At 48.4% G+C, this 17,295-nt stretch overlaps 1 protein-coding gene across 2 annotated transcripts in view; it reads left to right on the top strand.

Annotated features, from left to right (window-relative positions):
• Positions 1-17,295, top strand: part of C1H5orf34 (chromosome 1 C5orf34 homolog) — a 99,851-nt gene that overhangs the window by 55,710 nt on the left and 26,846 nt on the right. For both annotated transcript variants that reach the window (XM_063961751.1, XM_063961761.1), the window contains exon 10: positions 15,708-15,794. In XM_063961751.1, the coding sequence (XP_063817821.1) occupies positions 15,708-15,794 (87 nt within the window). The remainder of the gene's footprint in view (positions 1-15,707; positions 15,795-17,295) is intronic.

The following is a 17,295-nucleotide window of genomic DNA, read 5'->3' as shown; positions in this document are numbered from 1 at the left end:
CTGCTGTGGAACAATCAACTGTTTTCTTAGGACCCCGGGCTCTAATGGGTCTGCTTTTGCTGGCACCCGGTACAGTCTCCCCTCCTCCCACATAATGCGATCCTCCTGAGGCCCCCAATCTGTTCGTCCCGCTGCCCTGCGGAGGCTAGCTAGGGAGGGGTCGGTCCGTTGGGCTTCCCTAAAGGCTATCCTATCTACTTCCCCCAGATTCTCATCACAGTCAGGCAAGTCCGGGACAGGGTTACTTACCGCCAACGGTTCACGGTTTGTGGCTGTCACTTCCACAGGGACTCCTGGTGCTGGCATGAGAGGGTTCTCATGCACTGTCTCCAATGCCTGTGCTTGGCTTCGGGTGATAGCTCCCACAAAGTAACTAGCCAATCCAGCACTCAGATCGTTGCCCAGAATGACGTGAGTGGGTAATCCATCCAAAAGTCCCACATTTACCTCTCCAGAGTCCAGGCCCCAGTCCAGGTGTACCCTTGCCATAGGTATTACAGTGATCTGCCCTCCTGCCATGGAAATTTTAACTTTCCTTTTCTTCAGTATCTGGCAGGGGGGAATTAATTCTGGCCGTATAAGGGTGATAGAAGCTCCAGAGTCTCTCAACCCTTGCAGCTCCTTCCCATTAACTTTTACAGGTTGTAGGTGGGTCTTCATATTATCCGGGGTGGATTTCCCAATAGCTGCTACCACCTCTACTTGGTATGCTACTTCCTCCGCCTCTGGCGCATCAGGAAAGTAGTCCACCTCGCCCGTTCCAAATGATTCGTGGCACACAGCCACCCGCGACATGGCAGATTGGGTACCTGGGAATGGCCGTCTTACCCGTGTACAGTCACGAAGTAAATGCCCCACCTGGTCACAGTTGTAGCAGCGTCGGCTTGCAGGTGACGCTGGTCCCCGAGACCTTGAATTTCTGGCTAGGGAAGCTGGGGTATGTATTGGGGCCGGCCGGTGGGGGAGCAATGGTAGATCACGATCCTGCTGGGGCCGTCGGAGGGTTGTCCTCTCCTCTGTATTGGCACCTCTCCACCGAGGCCTGTTAGCTGTGAACTCATCTGCTAGGTGTGCTGCTTTTTCCGGAGTGGTAGGGTTCCGGTCTGCCACCCACTCCCTGATCTCTGGAGGCATCTTGTTTAGCAGCTGCTCCAAAATAAAAGCATTTTTAATGTCTGCTACAGTAAGGGCCTTCTTCACAGCTAGCCACTTATCACAGTTCCTCCGCAGCAAGTTATTGAACTCTATAAATGAGACATCTCCTTTCCGCGCCATAGACCGGAACTTTATGCGATACGATTCAGCGGTCACCGCATATCTGGCAAGCAGCACACTCCGTACCTCCTCATATACCAGGATCTGCTCTGGACTCAGGGCATGGAATGCCTCCAGTGCCCGCCCTCTCAGACTGGGTACCAAATATCGAGGCCACTCTGTTGCCTCAATTCCATGCATTATCATAACCGATTCAAACATCTGCAAATGAGTATCAATATCCGAACTGACCTCATCAAAAGGTGGGACCTCATTATACCTCAGCCGGGAGGTCTGCCTTACCGCCACTGCCGGGGCGGTTATACCGGTCTGCGCCCCCAATGCGGCTCCCAGTACTGATGCTCCTTGCCCTAGTGCTGCCAGCAACTCCCGCAACTGATCTGTACTTCCAACGACCAGTGCAGGGCCTGTTGTAGCGGTTCCAGTGGTTCCTTGACCCTCGGCCTGCTCTGGGATGCAGTCCTCATCATCCTCCTGCCCAGGGTGTTCTTGGTCCCATTCAGCTAGCTTTGCCATTAAGACTGCTCTGGTGTCCGATGCATTAAACTCAATCCGTCTTGTTCGACAGAGGTCCTGTAGTTGATCCTTCTTGCTGTATCGGTAGCATAGCGGGGCAGAATCCATTGCCTGCTGTGGTTTATACCTTTCTGCTGGTGTCTTGAGTGATCCCACTGCTGCCACCAAATGTGAGGATATTGGGTTCAAAATCACTCAGTCACGGTGGTAGATGAAAAACCAACAGTGGTTTATTAACAGAATAGGTTATAACACAGTTCAGCACACTTCTGTGATCCAATTCTACACGACAATTCCCTCCTGGAGCTCCTGACAGAACATTACTTCTTAGTCAGTCTCCTGCCTCTCTCTCACCCTCTGTCTCATGTCCCCTCTTTGCTATTATCAAACCTTTGTCTTTTCCTCCAATAAGGCGACACCCCCAGACAGTTTCAGAGCAAACCTAGTTTCACATGTACAGGCATGTCCCCTAGGCCACAATAGATGTTAATTAAAGTAACCTTGCTTAATCTGATTGTGTGGCCTGGAATCCATTGTGTGGGGAAGAATGAGGGGGGTGTATGGCCTGACATCTGAGACTGGCTGTATCTACACAACAGCAAACACACAGGTTATCTGCGTAGTCATATGGGGGGAAACATTATTTTACAAACTATAACACAATAACCAATACATTCATATATATACATCGAAAACATAACTGTACCCTTGTAACAATAACATCATACAATATAATATTGCCTAATACATAGCCAAATACAGATCAACAATCAGTGTAGTCCATGGGTCAGACCAGGGCTAGGGAAGTAGCTGCGTGTCTTTTACCACTGTGCGACACAACGCGCCGGCTGTGTTGTCACAGTAAGATTGTTAAACAGGCTGCTGTCCATATAAGTGCAATACATAGGAACGGATACGAGAATTCATTTACGCAGAATAACGTACCGTTGAGTCTCCCATATCCCAAAATACGGAATATTCCGAAATACATTTTTTGAATGCTATTAAGCTAGTGACACCGTTTGATTTCTGATGGTTCAATGAACACAAACCATACATCTTTGCTGCAGTCACGCCAAACAGCCCCTCTTGGCATGCCAGATTGTGTGAGAATCTTCTAGCGTCTTTTAATGCTGAAAATGCGCCCTAGTCGCAGCGCAATGTGAGTAGGACGCATGAGGCTGAGTAATTTGATATGACACTTGTATATCTGTGTGCGACTTTCCCTTTTTCCTAGCCACTCTTGTCTATACTGTCCAGTTTTGCTACATCTAGAGCTGCAGGGAGATTGGAGACAGTTGTGCTTAACACCAAGGGTTTTACGTACCGGAGAAACTATCCCAAGCGTTAACTAGTAATAACCCGAATGGGAAAGATGACAGGGGTGGAGATCCTTTTTGCTAAGAGTGTTCCAATTTCTGGGTTTTCCTCGCATGTTTTGGATGCAGGATGGGGCCTTTTGGTAAAAGGAAATGTTTTTGATCACAACTTAACATTTGTAAATGTATACCCAATCATGGTCAGTTGGTGTTTTTTAATTAGACCTTTGGAAAGGTTTAGTCTCTCCAACTTGGGATTTTGGTATTAGGGGAAGACCTTAATTGGGTGCTAGAGCCGGCTGTAGACTCGTCAAGGAGTGCCCCTCGCTTATCTTTTTCCAGTCATCGTCAAGTACGATGATTATTTCATCTCCACCAACTGATTGAGTCTTGGCAGCTAGTGGAGGATGATACGGTTCTCCCTTTCCCCTCTCTTTAAGAGAAATGGAATTTGCCGAGAGGAGAATTATGGCAGTAGCTTCAAGTAATACATTTCCTACATAAGACATACTGGGGGAGATTTAATTGTTTGAAAAGTCAGTTGGTTGTCTGTTTTCTCTAACGTCCTAGTGGATGCTGGGGACTCCGTCAGGACCATGGGGATTAGCGGGCTCCGCAGGAGACAGGGCACATCTAAAAAGCTTTTTAGGTCACATGGTGTGTACTGGCTCCTCCCCCTATGACCCTCCTCCAAGCCTCAGTTAGGTTAAGTTAGGTTTTTGTGCCCGTCCGAGAAGGGTGCAAACTGGATGGCTCTCTTAAGGAGCTATTTAGTAAAGTTTTTTTTTTTTTTTTAGGTTTCTAATCAGTGATTCCTGCTGGCGACAGGATCACTGCAACGAGGGACCTAGGGGAGAGACTTGCAACTCACCTGCGTGCAGGAGGATTGAAGTCTTAGGCTACTGGACACTGAGCTCCAGAGGGAGTCGGAACACAGGTCAGCCTGGGGTTCGTCCCGGAGCCGCGCCGCCGATCCCCCTTACAGACGCTGAAGAAAGACGGCGGAACGGAGGTCCGGAAACAGGCGGCAGAAGACTTCACAGTCTTCAGAGAGGTAGCGCACAGCACTGCAGCTGTGCGCCATTGTTGTCACACGGCTCACTGACACGGTCACGGAGGGTGCAGGGCGCTGCTGGGGGCGCCCTGGGCAGCAATATAAATACCTATTTGGCAAATAAATACATCACATATAGCCATTAAGGCTATATGTATGTATTTTAACCCAGGCCAGTTATTAAAAAACCGGGAGGAAAAGCCCGCCGAAAAGGGGGCGGAGCTTATTCTCCTCAGCACACGGCGCCATTTTCCTGATCAGCTCCGCTGGTGAGGAAGGCTCCCACTCTCCCCTGCACTGCACTACAGAAACAGGGTTAAAAGAGAAGGGGGGCATAAATTGGCGATATAATGATATATTAAGAGCGCATATATAGAAACAACACCTTCTAGGGTTGTTATATACATTATAGCGCTTTTGGTGTGTGCTGGCAAACTCTCCCTCTGTCTCCCCAAAGGGCTAGTGGGTCCTGTCCTCTATCAGAGCATTCCCTGTGTGTGTGCTGTATGTCGGTACGTGTGTGTCGACATGTATGAGGAAAATGTTGGTGAGGAGGCGGAGCAAATTGCCTGTAATGTTGATGTCACTCTCTAGGGAGTCGACACCGGAATGGATGGTCTACTTATGGAATTACGTGATAATGTCAACACGCTGCAAGACGGTTGACGACATGAGATGGCCGGCGGACAAATTAGTACCGGTCCAGGCGTCTCAGACACCGTCAGGGGCTTGTAAAAACGCCCATTTACCTCAGTCGGTCGACAGACACAGACATGGACACTGACCCCAGTGTCGACGGTGAAGAAACATACGTAATTTTCCTTTAGGGCCACGAGTTACATGTTAAGGGCAATGAAGGAGCTGTTACATATTTCTGATACTACAAGTACCACAAATAAGGGTATTTTGTAGGGTATGAATAAACTACTTGTAGTTTTGCCTGAATCAGATAAATTAAATGAAGTGTGTGATGATACGTGGGGTTCCTCCGATAGAAAGTTATGGGCGGTATACCCTTTCCCGCCAGAAGTAAGGGCGAGTTGGGAAACACACCTTAGGGTGGATAAGGCGCTCACACGCTTATAAAAACATGGCGTTACCGTCTCTAGATACGGCCGCCCTCAAGAAGCCAGCTGATAGGAAGCTGAAAAATATCATGACAGTATATACACACATACTGGTGTTATACTACGACCAGCAATCGCCTCAGCCTGGATGTGCAGCGCTGAGGGGGCTTGGTCGGATTTCCTGACTGAAAATTTTGATACCCTTGACAGGGACAAGATTTTATTGACTATAGAGCATTTTAAGGATGCATTTCTATATATGCGTGATGCGCAGAGGGATATTTGCATTCTGGCATCAAGAGTAAATGTGATGTACATATCTGCCAGACGAAGACACGACAGTGGTCAGGTGAGGCAGATTCCAGACGGCATGTGGAAGTATTGCCGTATAAAGGGGCGGTCCATCGGACCTGGTGGCCATGGCAACAGCTGAAAAATCCACCTTTTGTTACCCCGAATCACATATCGGCAAAAAAGGACACAGTCTTTTCAGTCTCAGTCCTTTCGTCCCCATACGGGCAGGCGGGCAAAGGCCAGTCATATCTGCCCAGGGGTAGAGGAAAGGGAAGAAGACTGCAGCAAGCAGCCCATTCCCAGGAACAGAAGCCCCTCACAGCTTCTGCCAAGTCCGCAGCATAACGCTGGGGCCGTACAAGCGGACTCAGGTGCGGTAGGGGGTCATCTCAAGAGTTTCAGTACGCAGGGGGCTCACTCGCAAGGGAACTCCGGGATCCTACATGTAGTATCCCAGGTGTACATTGGAAATTCGAGACATCTCCCCCTCACACAATTCACAGGCTGTATTCCCAGCAGGTGATAATCAAAGTACCCCTCTTACAACATGGAAGGGGGTAGTATTCCACACTATATTGTGGTACTGAAGCCAACCGGCTCGGTGAGATCTGAAATATTTGAACACTTACATACAAGCGTTCAAATCAAGATGGAGTCACTCAGAGCAGTGATAGCGAACCAGGAAGAAGGGGACGATATGGTGTCACTGGATATCAGGGACGCTTACCTACAGGTCCAAATTTGCCCTTCTCACCAAGGGTACTTCAGGTTCCTGGTACAGAACTGTCACTATCAGTTCAGACGCTGCCGTTTGGGTTGTCCACGGCGCCCCGGGTCTTTACCAAGGTAATGGCCGGAATGATGATTTTTCTTAAAAGGAAACATGGACGCTTTCCTGATAAGGGCAAGGTCCAGAGAACAGTTGGAGGTCGGAGTAGCACTATCTTAAGTAGTTCTACGACAGCACGAGTGGATTCTAAATATTCCAAAATCGCAGCTTTTTCCGATGACACGTCTACTGTTCATAGGGATGATTCTGGACACAGTCCAGAAAAACGTGTTTCTCCCAGTGGAGAAAGCCAGGGAGTTATCCGAGCTAATCGGGATCCTCCTAAAACCAGGAAAAGTGTCAGTGCATCATTGCACAAGAGTCCTGGTAAAAATGGTGGCTTATTACGAAGCAATTCCATTCGGCAGATTTCCCGCAAGAACTCTTCGGTGGGATCTGCTGGACAAATGGTCCGGATCGCATCCTTAGATGCATCAGCGGATAACCCTATATCCAAGGACAAGGGTGTCTCTCCTGTGGTGATTACAGAGTGCTCATCTTCTAGAGGGCCGCAGATTTGGCATTCAGGATTGGATGCCGGTGACCACGGAGGCCAGCCTGAGAGGCTGGAGAACAGTCACACAGGGAAAAAATTTCCAGGGAAGTGTGATTAAGTCTGGAGAATTCTCTCTGCATAAATAAGCTTAGAGCAAATTTATAAGGCTCTAAACTTAGCAAGACCTCTGCTTCAAGGTCAGCCGGTATTGATCCAGTGGGATAACATCACGGCAGTCGCCCACGTAAACAGAAAGGGCGGCACAAGAAGCAGGAGGGCAGTGACAAAACTGCAAGGATTTTTCGCTAGGCGGAAAATCATGTGATAGCACTGTCAGCAGTGTTCTTTCCGGGAGTGGACGACTGGGAAGCAAACTTCCTCAGCAGGCATGACCTCCACCCGGGAGAGTGGAAACTTCATAGGGAAGTTTTTCAGCATGATTGTGGACCGTTGGCAAAGACCAAAGGTGGACATGATAGCGTCCCGCCCGAAAAACGGGACAGGTATTCCGCCAGGTCATGAGACCTTCAGGCGATAGCTGTGGATGTTCTGGTAACACCGTGGGTGTACCAGTCAGTGTATGGGTTCCCTCCTCTGTTTCTCATAACCAAGGTATTGAGAATTATAAGACATAGAGGAGTATGAACTATACTAGTGGCTCCGGATGGGCCAAGAGGGACTTGGTACCCGGAGCTTCAAGAGATGCTCACAGAGGACTAAGGGCCTGGGGAGCTAAGAAGGGACTTGCTTCAGCAAGTACCATGTCTTTTCCAAGAATTACCGCGGCTGCGTTTGACGGCATGGCGGTTGAATACCGGATTCTGAAGGGAAAAAGGCATTCCATAAGAGGTCATACCTACCTTGGTCAAAGCCAGGAAGGAGGTGACCGCACAACGTCATCACCACATGTGGTGAAAATATGTTGCGTGGGTAAGGCCAGGAAGGCTCCACGAAGGAAATTCAACTAGGTCGATTCTGCACTTCCTGAAAACAGGAGTGTTTTGAGCCTCAAATTGGGGTTCATTAAGATTTAAATTTCGGCCCTGTAGATTTTCTTACAGAAAAAATTGACTTCAGTTCCTGAAGTCCAGATTGTAAAGGGTGTATTCCATATACAGTTCTTTTGTGCCTCTAGGGGCACCGTGAGATCTCAACATAGTGTTGGGATTCCTTAAAATCATATTGGTTTGAACCGCTCAAATCTGTGGATTTGAAATATCTCACATGGAAAGTGACCATGCTGTTGACCAATATCTCACATGGAAAGTGACCATGTTGTTAGTCCTGGCCTCGGCCAGGCGATTGTCAAAAAGAATGGGCGGCTTTGTTTTACAAAAGCCCATATTAAAATTTTCCATTTGAACAGGGCAGAACTGGGACTCGTCTCCAGTTTCTTCCTAAAGGGGTGTCAGCGTTGTCACCTGAAACAACCTATTGTGGTGCCTGCGGCTACTGGGGACTTGGAGGACTCCAAGTTACTAGACGTTGTCAGGGCCCTAAAAATATATATATATATATATATATATATATAGTTAGGACGGCTGGAGTCAGAAAGTCTGACTTGCTGTTTATATTGTATGCACCCAACAAGCTGGGTGCTCCTGCTTCTAAGCAGTCTATTGCACGCTAGATTTGTAGTACAATTCAGCTTGCACATTCTGTGGCAGGCCTGCCACAGCCGAAATATGTAGATGCCCATTCCACAAGGAAGGTGGCCTCATCCTGGGCGGCTGCCCGAGGAGTCTCGGCATTATAACTTTGCCGAGCAGCTACGTGGTCAGGGGAGAACACGTTTGTAAAATTTTACAAATTTGATACTCTGGCTAAAGAGGACCTGGAGTTCTCTCATTCGGTGCTGCAGAGTCATCCGCACTCTCCCGCCCGTTTGGGAGCTTTGGTATAATCCCCATGGTCCTGACGGAGTCCCCAGCATCCACTAGGACGTTAGAGAAAATAAGAATTTACTTACCGATAATTCTATTTCTCGTAGTCCGTAGTGGATGCTGGGCGCCCATCCCAAGTGCGGATTGTCTGCAATGCTTGTACATAGTTATTGTTACAAAAATCGGGTTATTACTATTGTTGTGAGCCATCTTTTCAGAGGCTACTTCGTTTTGTTATCATACTGTTAACTGGGTTCAGATCACAAGTTGTACGGTGTGATTGGTGTGGCTGGTATGAGTCTTACCCGGGATTCAAGATCCTTCCTTATTGTGTACGCTCGTCCGGGCACAGTACCTAACTGAGGCTTGGAGGAGGGTCATAGGGGGAGGAGCCAGTACACACCATGTGACCTAAAAAGCTTTTTAGATGTGCCCTGTCTCCTGCGGAGCCCGCTAATCCCCATGGTCCTGACGGAGTCCCCAGCATCCACTACGGACTACGAGAAATAGAATTATCGGTAAGTAAATTCTTATTTTTTCCTGTCTAATAGGAAAAAACAGACACCCAACCGACTTTTCAAACATTTGAATTCCCATTGTCTTGGATGGACAGTAGAAACAGATCTGTCTATCCAAAGTCTATGAGTACTTGAAATGCACTTTAAATTAATTATGCAGTGGTATAGATGCAGTAATGTTCTCAATAAAATGCTCCCAGGCCTACCTAACTCCTGCTGGTGCTGTGGACAGACACTGTGGTCTCCCCTCCATATTTGGTGGGACTGTCCCAAGATTTGCAAGTTTTAGAACGCAGTTATTCAGTGCTCCAAGACCGTGGTTGGAGAGGGAAAAGCTTTCGGACTCTGTATCCTGGCTGTTCAGTCTGATAGATATACTGTATTCCCATCTCCAAGTATAAAAAAATCTCTACTCAAATGCGGCAGCCACTCCGTTTGACCAACATTGTCTTTATAATTCTAGTTGCAAAGGCTCTATTTCACTTCAGTTTAGGGCAGTACGGATGGTGTAATGGTTAGCATGTTCTTATTTCTTTGGAAATGATAGGAAGTATAAGTGCATTATAATAACAATATTTCTCTGACGTCCTAGTGGATGCTGGGAACTCCGTAAGGACCATGGGGAATAGACGGACTCCGCAGGAGACTGGGCACTCTAAAAGAAAGATTAGGTACTATCTGGTGTGCACTGGCTCCTCCCTCTATGCCCCTCCTCCAGACCTCAGTTAGATTTCTGTGCCCGGCCGAGCTGGATGCACACTAGGGGCTCTCCTGAGCTCCTAGAAAGAAAGTATATGTTAGGTTTTTTATTTTACAGTGAGACCTGCTGGCAACAGGCTCACTGCAACGAGGGACTAAGGGGAGAAGAAGCGAACCTACCTGCTTGCAGCTAGCTTGGGCTTCTTAGGCTACTGGACACCATTAGCTCCAGAGGGATCGACCGCAGGACCCGTCCTTGGTGTTCGTTCCCGGAGCCGCGCCACCGTCCCCCTTACAGAGCCAGAAGCATGAAGATGGTCCGGAAAATCGGCGGCAGAAGACTTCAGTCTTCACCAAGGTAGCGCACAGCACTGCAGCTGTGCGCCATTGCTCCTCATACACACTTCACACTCCGGTCACTGAGGGTGCAGGGCGCTGGGGGGGGGGCCTGAGCAGCAATAAAAACACCTTGGCTGGCAAAATAATCACAATATATAGCCCCAGAGGCTATATATGTGATAATTACCCCTGCCAGAATCCATAAAAAAGCGGGAGAAAAGTCTGCGAAAAAGGGGCGGAGCTATCTCCCTCGGCACACTGGCGCCATTTTCTCTTCACAGTGTAGCTGGAAGACAGCTCCCCAGGCTCTCCCCTGTAGTTTTCAGGCTCAAAGGGTTAAAAAGAGAGGGGGGGGGGCACTAAATTTAGGCGCAATATTGTTTATACAAGCAGCTATTGGGGAAAATTCACTCAGTGATAGTGTTTATCCCTACATTATATAGCGCTCTGGTGTGTGCTGGCATACTCTCTCTCTGTCTCCCCAAAGGGCTGTGTGGGGTCCTGTCCTCAGTCAGAGCATTCCCTGTGTGTCTGCGGTGTGTCGGTACGGCTGTGTCGACATGTTTGAGGAGGCTTATGTGGAGGCGGAGCAGATGCCGATAAATGGCATGTCGCCCCCTGTGGGCCGACACCAGAGTGTATGGATAGGTGGAAGGTATTAACCGACAGTGTCAACTCCTTACATAAAAGGCTGGATGACGTAACAGCTATGGGACAGCCGGCTTCTCAGCCCGCGCCTGCCCAGGCGTCTCAAAGGCCATCAGGGGCTCAAAAACGCCCGCTCCCTCAGATGGCAGACACAGATGTCGACACGGAGTCTGACTCCAGTGTCGACGAGGTTGAGACATATACACAATCCACTAGGAACATCCGTTGCATGATCCCGGCAATAAAAAATGTGTTACACATTTCTGACATTAACCCAAGTACCACTAAAAAAGGGTTTCATGTTTGGGGAGAAAAAGCAGGCAGTGTTTTGTTCCCCCATCAAATGAGTGAATGAAGTGTGAAAAAGCGTGGGTTCCCCCGATAAGAAACTGGTAATTTCTAAAAAGTTACTGATGGCGTACCTTTTCCCGCCAGAGGATAAGTTACGCTGGGAGATATCCCCTAGGGTGGATAAGGCGCTCACACGTTTGTCAAAAAAGGTGGCACTGCCGTCTTAGGATACGGCCACTTTGAAGGTACCTGCTGATAAAAAGCAGGAGGCTATCCTGAAGTCTGTATTTACACACTCAGGTACTAGACTGAGACCTGCAGATAGTGCTGCTGCAGCGTGGTCTGTAACCCTGTCAAACAGGGATACTATTTTGCGAACATAAGACGTCGTCTTATATATGAGGGATGCACAGAGGGATATTTTGCCGGCTGGCATCCAGAATTAATGCAATGTCCATTCTGTCAGGAGGGTATTAGAGACCCGACACTGGACAGGTGATGCTGACTTTAAAAGGCACATAGAGCCTTATAAGAGTGAGGAATTGTTTGGGGATGGTCTCTGGGACCTCGTATCCACAGCAACAGCTGGGAAGAAATTTTTTTACCTCAGGTTTCCTCACAGCCTAAGAAAGCACTGTATTATCAGGTACAGTCCTTTCGGCTTCAGAAAAGCAAGCGGGTCAAAGGCGCTTCCTTTCTGCACAGAGACGAGGGAAGAGGGAAAAAGCTGCACCAGTCAGCCAGTTCCCAGAATCAAATTCTTCCCCCGCTTCCTCTGAGTCCACCGCATGACGCGGGGGCTCCACAGGCGTAGCCAGGTACGGTGGGGGGCCGCCTCAAAAATTTCAGCGATCAGTGGGCTCGCTCACAGGTGGATCCCTGGATCCTTCAAGTAGTATCTCAGGGGTACAGGCTGGAATTCGAGGCGTCTCCCCCCCGCCGGTTCCTCAAATCTGCCTTGCCGACAACTCCCTCAGGCAGGGAGGCTGTGCTAGAGGCAATTCACAAGCTGTATTCCCAGCAGGTGATAGTCAAGGTGCCCCTACTTCAACAAGGACGGGGTTACTATTTCACACTGTTTGTGGTACCGAAACCGGACGGTTCGGTGAGACCCATTTTAAATTTGAAGTCCTTGAACACATACATAAAAAAATTCAAGTTCAAGATGGAATCGCTCAGAGCGGTTATTGCAAGCCTGGAGGAGGGGGATTACATGGTATCCCTGGACATCAAGGATGCTTACCTACATGTCCCCATTTACATCCTCACCAGGAGTACCTCAGATTTGTGGTACAGGATTGCCATTACCAATTCCAAACACTGCCGTTTGGACTGTCCACGGCACCGAGGGTCTTTACCAAGGTAATGGCAGAAATGATGATACTCCTTCGAAAAAAGGGAGTTTTTAATTATCCCGTACTTGGACGATCTCCTTATAAAGGCGAGGTCCATGGAGCAGTTGTTGGTCGGAGTAGCACTATCTCGGGAAGTGCTACAACAGCACGGATGGATTCTATACATTCCAAAGTCACAGCTAGTTCCTACCACACGCCTGCTGTTCCTGGGGATGGTTCTGGACACAGAACAGAAAAAAGTGTTTCTCCCGCAGGAGAAAGCCAAGGAGCTGTCATCTCTAGTCAGAGACCTCCTGAAACCAAAACAGGTATCGAGTCCTGGGAAAAATGGTAGCTTCTTACGAAGCAAAATTCCATTCGGCAGGTTCCATGCAAGAACCTTTCAGTGGGACCTCTTGGACAAGTGGTCTGAATCGCATCTTCAGATGCATCGGCTGATAACCCTGTCTCCAAGGACCAGGGTATCTCTACTGTGGTGGCTGCAGAGTGCTCATCTTCAAGAGGGCCGCAGATTCGGCATACAGGACTGGGTCCTGGTAACCACGGATGCCAGCCTTCGAGGCTGGGGGGCAGTCACACAGGGAAGAAATTTCCAAGGACTTTGGTCAAGTCAGGAGTCGTCCCTACACATAAATATTCTGGAACTGAGGGCCATTTACAATGCCCTAAGTCTGGCAAGGCCTCTGCTTCAAAACCAGCCGGTACTGATCCAATCAGACAACATCACGGCAGTCGCCCATGTAAACCGACAGGGCGGCACAAGAAGCAGGATGGCGATGGCAGAAGCCACAAGGATTCTCCGATGGGCGGAAAATCACGTCTTAGCACTGTCAGCAGTGTTCATTCCGGGAGTGGACAACTGGGAAGCAGACTTCCTCAGCAGACACGACCGACACCCGGGAGAGTGGGGACTTCATCCAGAAGTCTTCCAACTGTTGGTAAACCGTTGGGAAAGGCCACAGGTGGACATGATGGCGTCCCGCCTAAACAAAAAACTAGATATTGCGCCAGGTCAAGGGACCCTCAGAAATAGCTGGGGACGCTCTAGTGACACCGTGGGTGTACCAGTCGGTTTATGTATTCCCTCCTCTGCCTCTCATACCAAAGGTACTGAGAATAATAAGAAAACGAGGAGTAAGAAGGATACTCGTGGTTCCGGATGGGCCAAGAAGAGCTTGGTACCCAGAACTTCAAGAAATAATATCAGAGGACCCATGGCCTCTACCGCTCAGACAGGATCTGCTACAGCAGGGGCCCTGTCTGTTCCAAGACTTACCGCGGCTGCGTTGGACGGCATGGCGGTTGAATTCCGGATCCTAAAGCGAAAGGGCATTCCGGAGGAAGTCATTCCTACGCTGATAAAAGCCAGGAAAGAAGTAATCGCAAACCATTATCACCGTATTTGGCTTAAATAGGTTGCGTGGTGTGAGGCCAGGAAGGCCCCAACAGAGGAATTTCAGCTGGGTCGTTTTCTGCACTTCCTACAGTCAGGAGTGACTATGGGCCTAAATTTGGGTTCCATTAAGGTCCAGATTTCGGCTCTGTCGATTTTCTTCCAGAAAGAACTGGCTTCACTGCCTGGAGTTCAGACATTTGTAAAGGGAGTGCTACATATTCAGCCCCTTTTTTGTGCCTTCTGTGGCACCTTGGGATCTCAACGTGGTATTGAGTTTCTCAAAATTACATTTGTTTGAGCCACTTAAAACTGTGGATTCGAAATATCTCACGTGGAAAGTGGTCATGTTATTGGCCTTGGCTTCGGCCAGGCGTGTGTCAGAATTGGCGGCTTTGTCATGTAAAAGCCCTTATCTGATTTTCCATATGGATAGGGCAGAATTGAGGACTCGTCCCCAGTTTCTTCCTAAGGTGGTATCAGTTTTTCACTTGAACCAACCTATTGTAGTGCCTGCGGCTACTAGGGACTTGGAAGATTCCAAGTTACTGGACGTAGTCAGGGCCTTAAAAATTTATATTTCCAGGACGGCTGGAGTCAGAAAAACTGACTCGTTTTTTATCCTGTAGGCACCCAACAAAATAGGTGCTCCTGCTTCTAAGCAGACTATTGTTCGCTGAATTTGTAGCACAATTCAGCTGGAGCATTCTGCGGCTGGATTGCTGCATCCTAAATCAGTAACAGCCCATTCCACGAGGAAAGTGGGCTCATCTTGGGCAGCTGCCCGAGGGGTCTCGGCTTTACAACTTTGCCGAGCTGCAACTTGGTCAGGGGCAAACACGTTTGCTAAATTCTACAAATTTGATACCCTGGCTGAGGAGGACCTTGAGTTCTCTCATTCGGTGCTGCAGAGTCATCCGCGCACTCCCGCCCGTTTGGGAGCTTTGGTATAATCCCCATGGTCCTTACGGAGTTCCCAGCATCCACTAGGACGTCAGAGAAAATAAGATTTTACTCACCGGTAAATCTATTTCTCGTAGTCCGTAGTGGATGCTGGGCGCCCATCCCAAGTGCGGATTGTCTGCAATACTTGTATATAGTTATTGCCTAACTAAAGGGTTATTGTTGAGCCATCTGTTGAGAGGCTCAGTTATATTTCATACTGTTAACTGGGTATAGTATCACGAGTTATACGGTGTGATTGGTGTGGCTGGTATGAGTCTTACCCGGGATTCAAAATCCTTCCTTATTGTGTCAGCTCTTCCGGGCACAGTATCCTAACTGAGGTCTGGAGGAGGGGCATAGAGGGAGGAGCCAGTGCACACCAGATAGTACCTAATCTTTCTTTTAGAGTGCCCAGTCTCCTGCGGAACCCGTCTATTCCCCATGGTCCTTACAGAGTTCCCAGCATCCACTACGGACTACGAGAAATAGATTTACCGGTGAGTAAAATCTTATTAAAACTATAAGTAGAATAGACTTTAGCATGCCCCAGATCAAAATACAGTTGTCCTTTCCCTTCTGTTTCATTCTCGCACCAGTGAAGGTCCATATTGTGCAGGTGTGGGATCCTAAGGGAGCTCTGAAGTGTGATTGGCTGACGGCTACATACAGGTGTTGTGGAGTGATGTGAAGCTGGAGTAACTAGCTTTCGATCCGTTTACAGTTCTTTTCATACATTGTGCTGCGTAGCTCGCTATGGTGTAAGCAACATGTCCTCTTTCCCTGTAGCTACATCAGAACAGCAGCAGAATGGTGCCATTGGCTGGATGAGAAGACTCTGCAAGAAATGCTGACACCTGCTGCTACTGAACATTGGTAAGTGAGCTGGTAGAGGGCTTCGGGTGGGTTGGTTATTGAGTATCCACAGATGGCACCTTTTGTGGCGGTTGTTTCATATGAATGGACAGTAGGGCTTCAGTTTGTTGTTGATCCCCTTTTCATATAATTATACCTTCATTTTACCATTAGGAACACTCTGCACAACAGTGAATTTAAGTAATAATCACTCTCTTGGTAACACCAGATATGGTCTGTGCTTTTTAAGCTAGTTGTGCTTCATAGACAGATCAGTAGTCTTTTAGTTCAGTTCCACAATGCCATTCCTCAAGTACCCTCAACAGGTCATGTTTTCTGGATTTCATTCATCTGCACATGAGTAGTAATTATCCCACCTGTTTCCACCTACAGAAATACTGAAAACATGACCTGTTGGGAGTAGATGATCTTTGAAGTTGAGAACCACTGTTCTAGCTGGTCATACACTTACAACAATAGTGCCACCTGTGAAGCAAAAAGTCTCCGTATGGGAATGCTATGGTTTTTAATTTAATACAAAATACCTTTAAATGAAACCCTGTAGAACAGAAGCTATTACCGTGTGTGACAAGATAATGGGATTATGGTACAAAACCAGTAGCAAACTATGGATGCATCATTGTACAGACACCCTGCAGTGCAGCTACTCGTATACTTTGCCCTTCGGGATCTCTAACAGTTTCTGTTTTCCAGATCACCTGTGGATCTTTAAAATGTGACCGGAATGAATGCACCTGTGCACCAGCTAGCTGGTCAGGAAAACAGGATCTGTTGGGGTCTTGGGGACAGAGTCTGAGAAACATTGCTTTAATGGAAAGGGGAAATAGCTTATCTTCACATTGAAGTATTATCTGAATAGTCAGGCCATATCACATCTCAAAAGAGGTCTTTTATATTTCTCAGACGTCCTAGTGGATGCTGGGTACTCCGTAAGGACCATGGGGAATAGACGGTCTCCGCAGGAGACTGGGCACTCTAAAGAAAAGATTAGGTACTACATCTGGTGTGCACTGGCTCCTCCCTCTGTGCCCCTCCTCCAGACCTCAGTTACAATCTGTGCCCGGCCTGAGCTGGATGCACTTAGTGGGCTCTCCTGAGTTCACTAAAAGAAAAGTATTGTTTAGGTTTTTTATTTTCAGTGAGATCTGCTGGCAACAGACTCACTGCTACGTGGGACCTAGGGGAGAGAAGCAAACCTACCTGCTTGCAGCTAGCTTGTGCTTCTAGGCTACTGGACACCATTAGCTCCAGAGGTATCGAACACAGGGCCCGACCTCCATCGTCCGTTCCCGGAGCCGCGCCGCCGTCCCCCTTGCAGAGCCAGAAGACGGAAGAAACCGGAGGAAATCGGCGGCTGAAGACTTCGGTCTTCATTAAGGTAGCGCACAGCACTGCAGCTGTGCGCCATTGCTCCCACAGCACACCACACGCTTCGGTCACTGGTGGGTGCAGGGCGCTGGGGGGGGGCGCTCTGGGCTGCAATTAATATACCTTTTGGCAA

This window comes from Pseudophryne corroboree, chromosome 1, assembly GCF_028390025.1.
Source record: "Pseudophryne corroboree isolate aPseCor3 chromosome 1, aPseCor3.hap2, whole genome shotgun sequence".
NCBI classification, from domain to species: domain Eukaryota; kingdom Metazoa; phylum Chordata; class Amphibia; order Anura; family Myobatrachidae; genus Pseudophryne; species Pseudophryne corroboree.
Note: the sequence above shows the minus strand (reverse complement) of the source record. Positions and strands in the feature narration are given on the sequence as shown.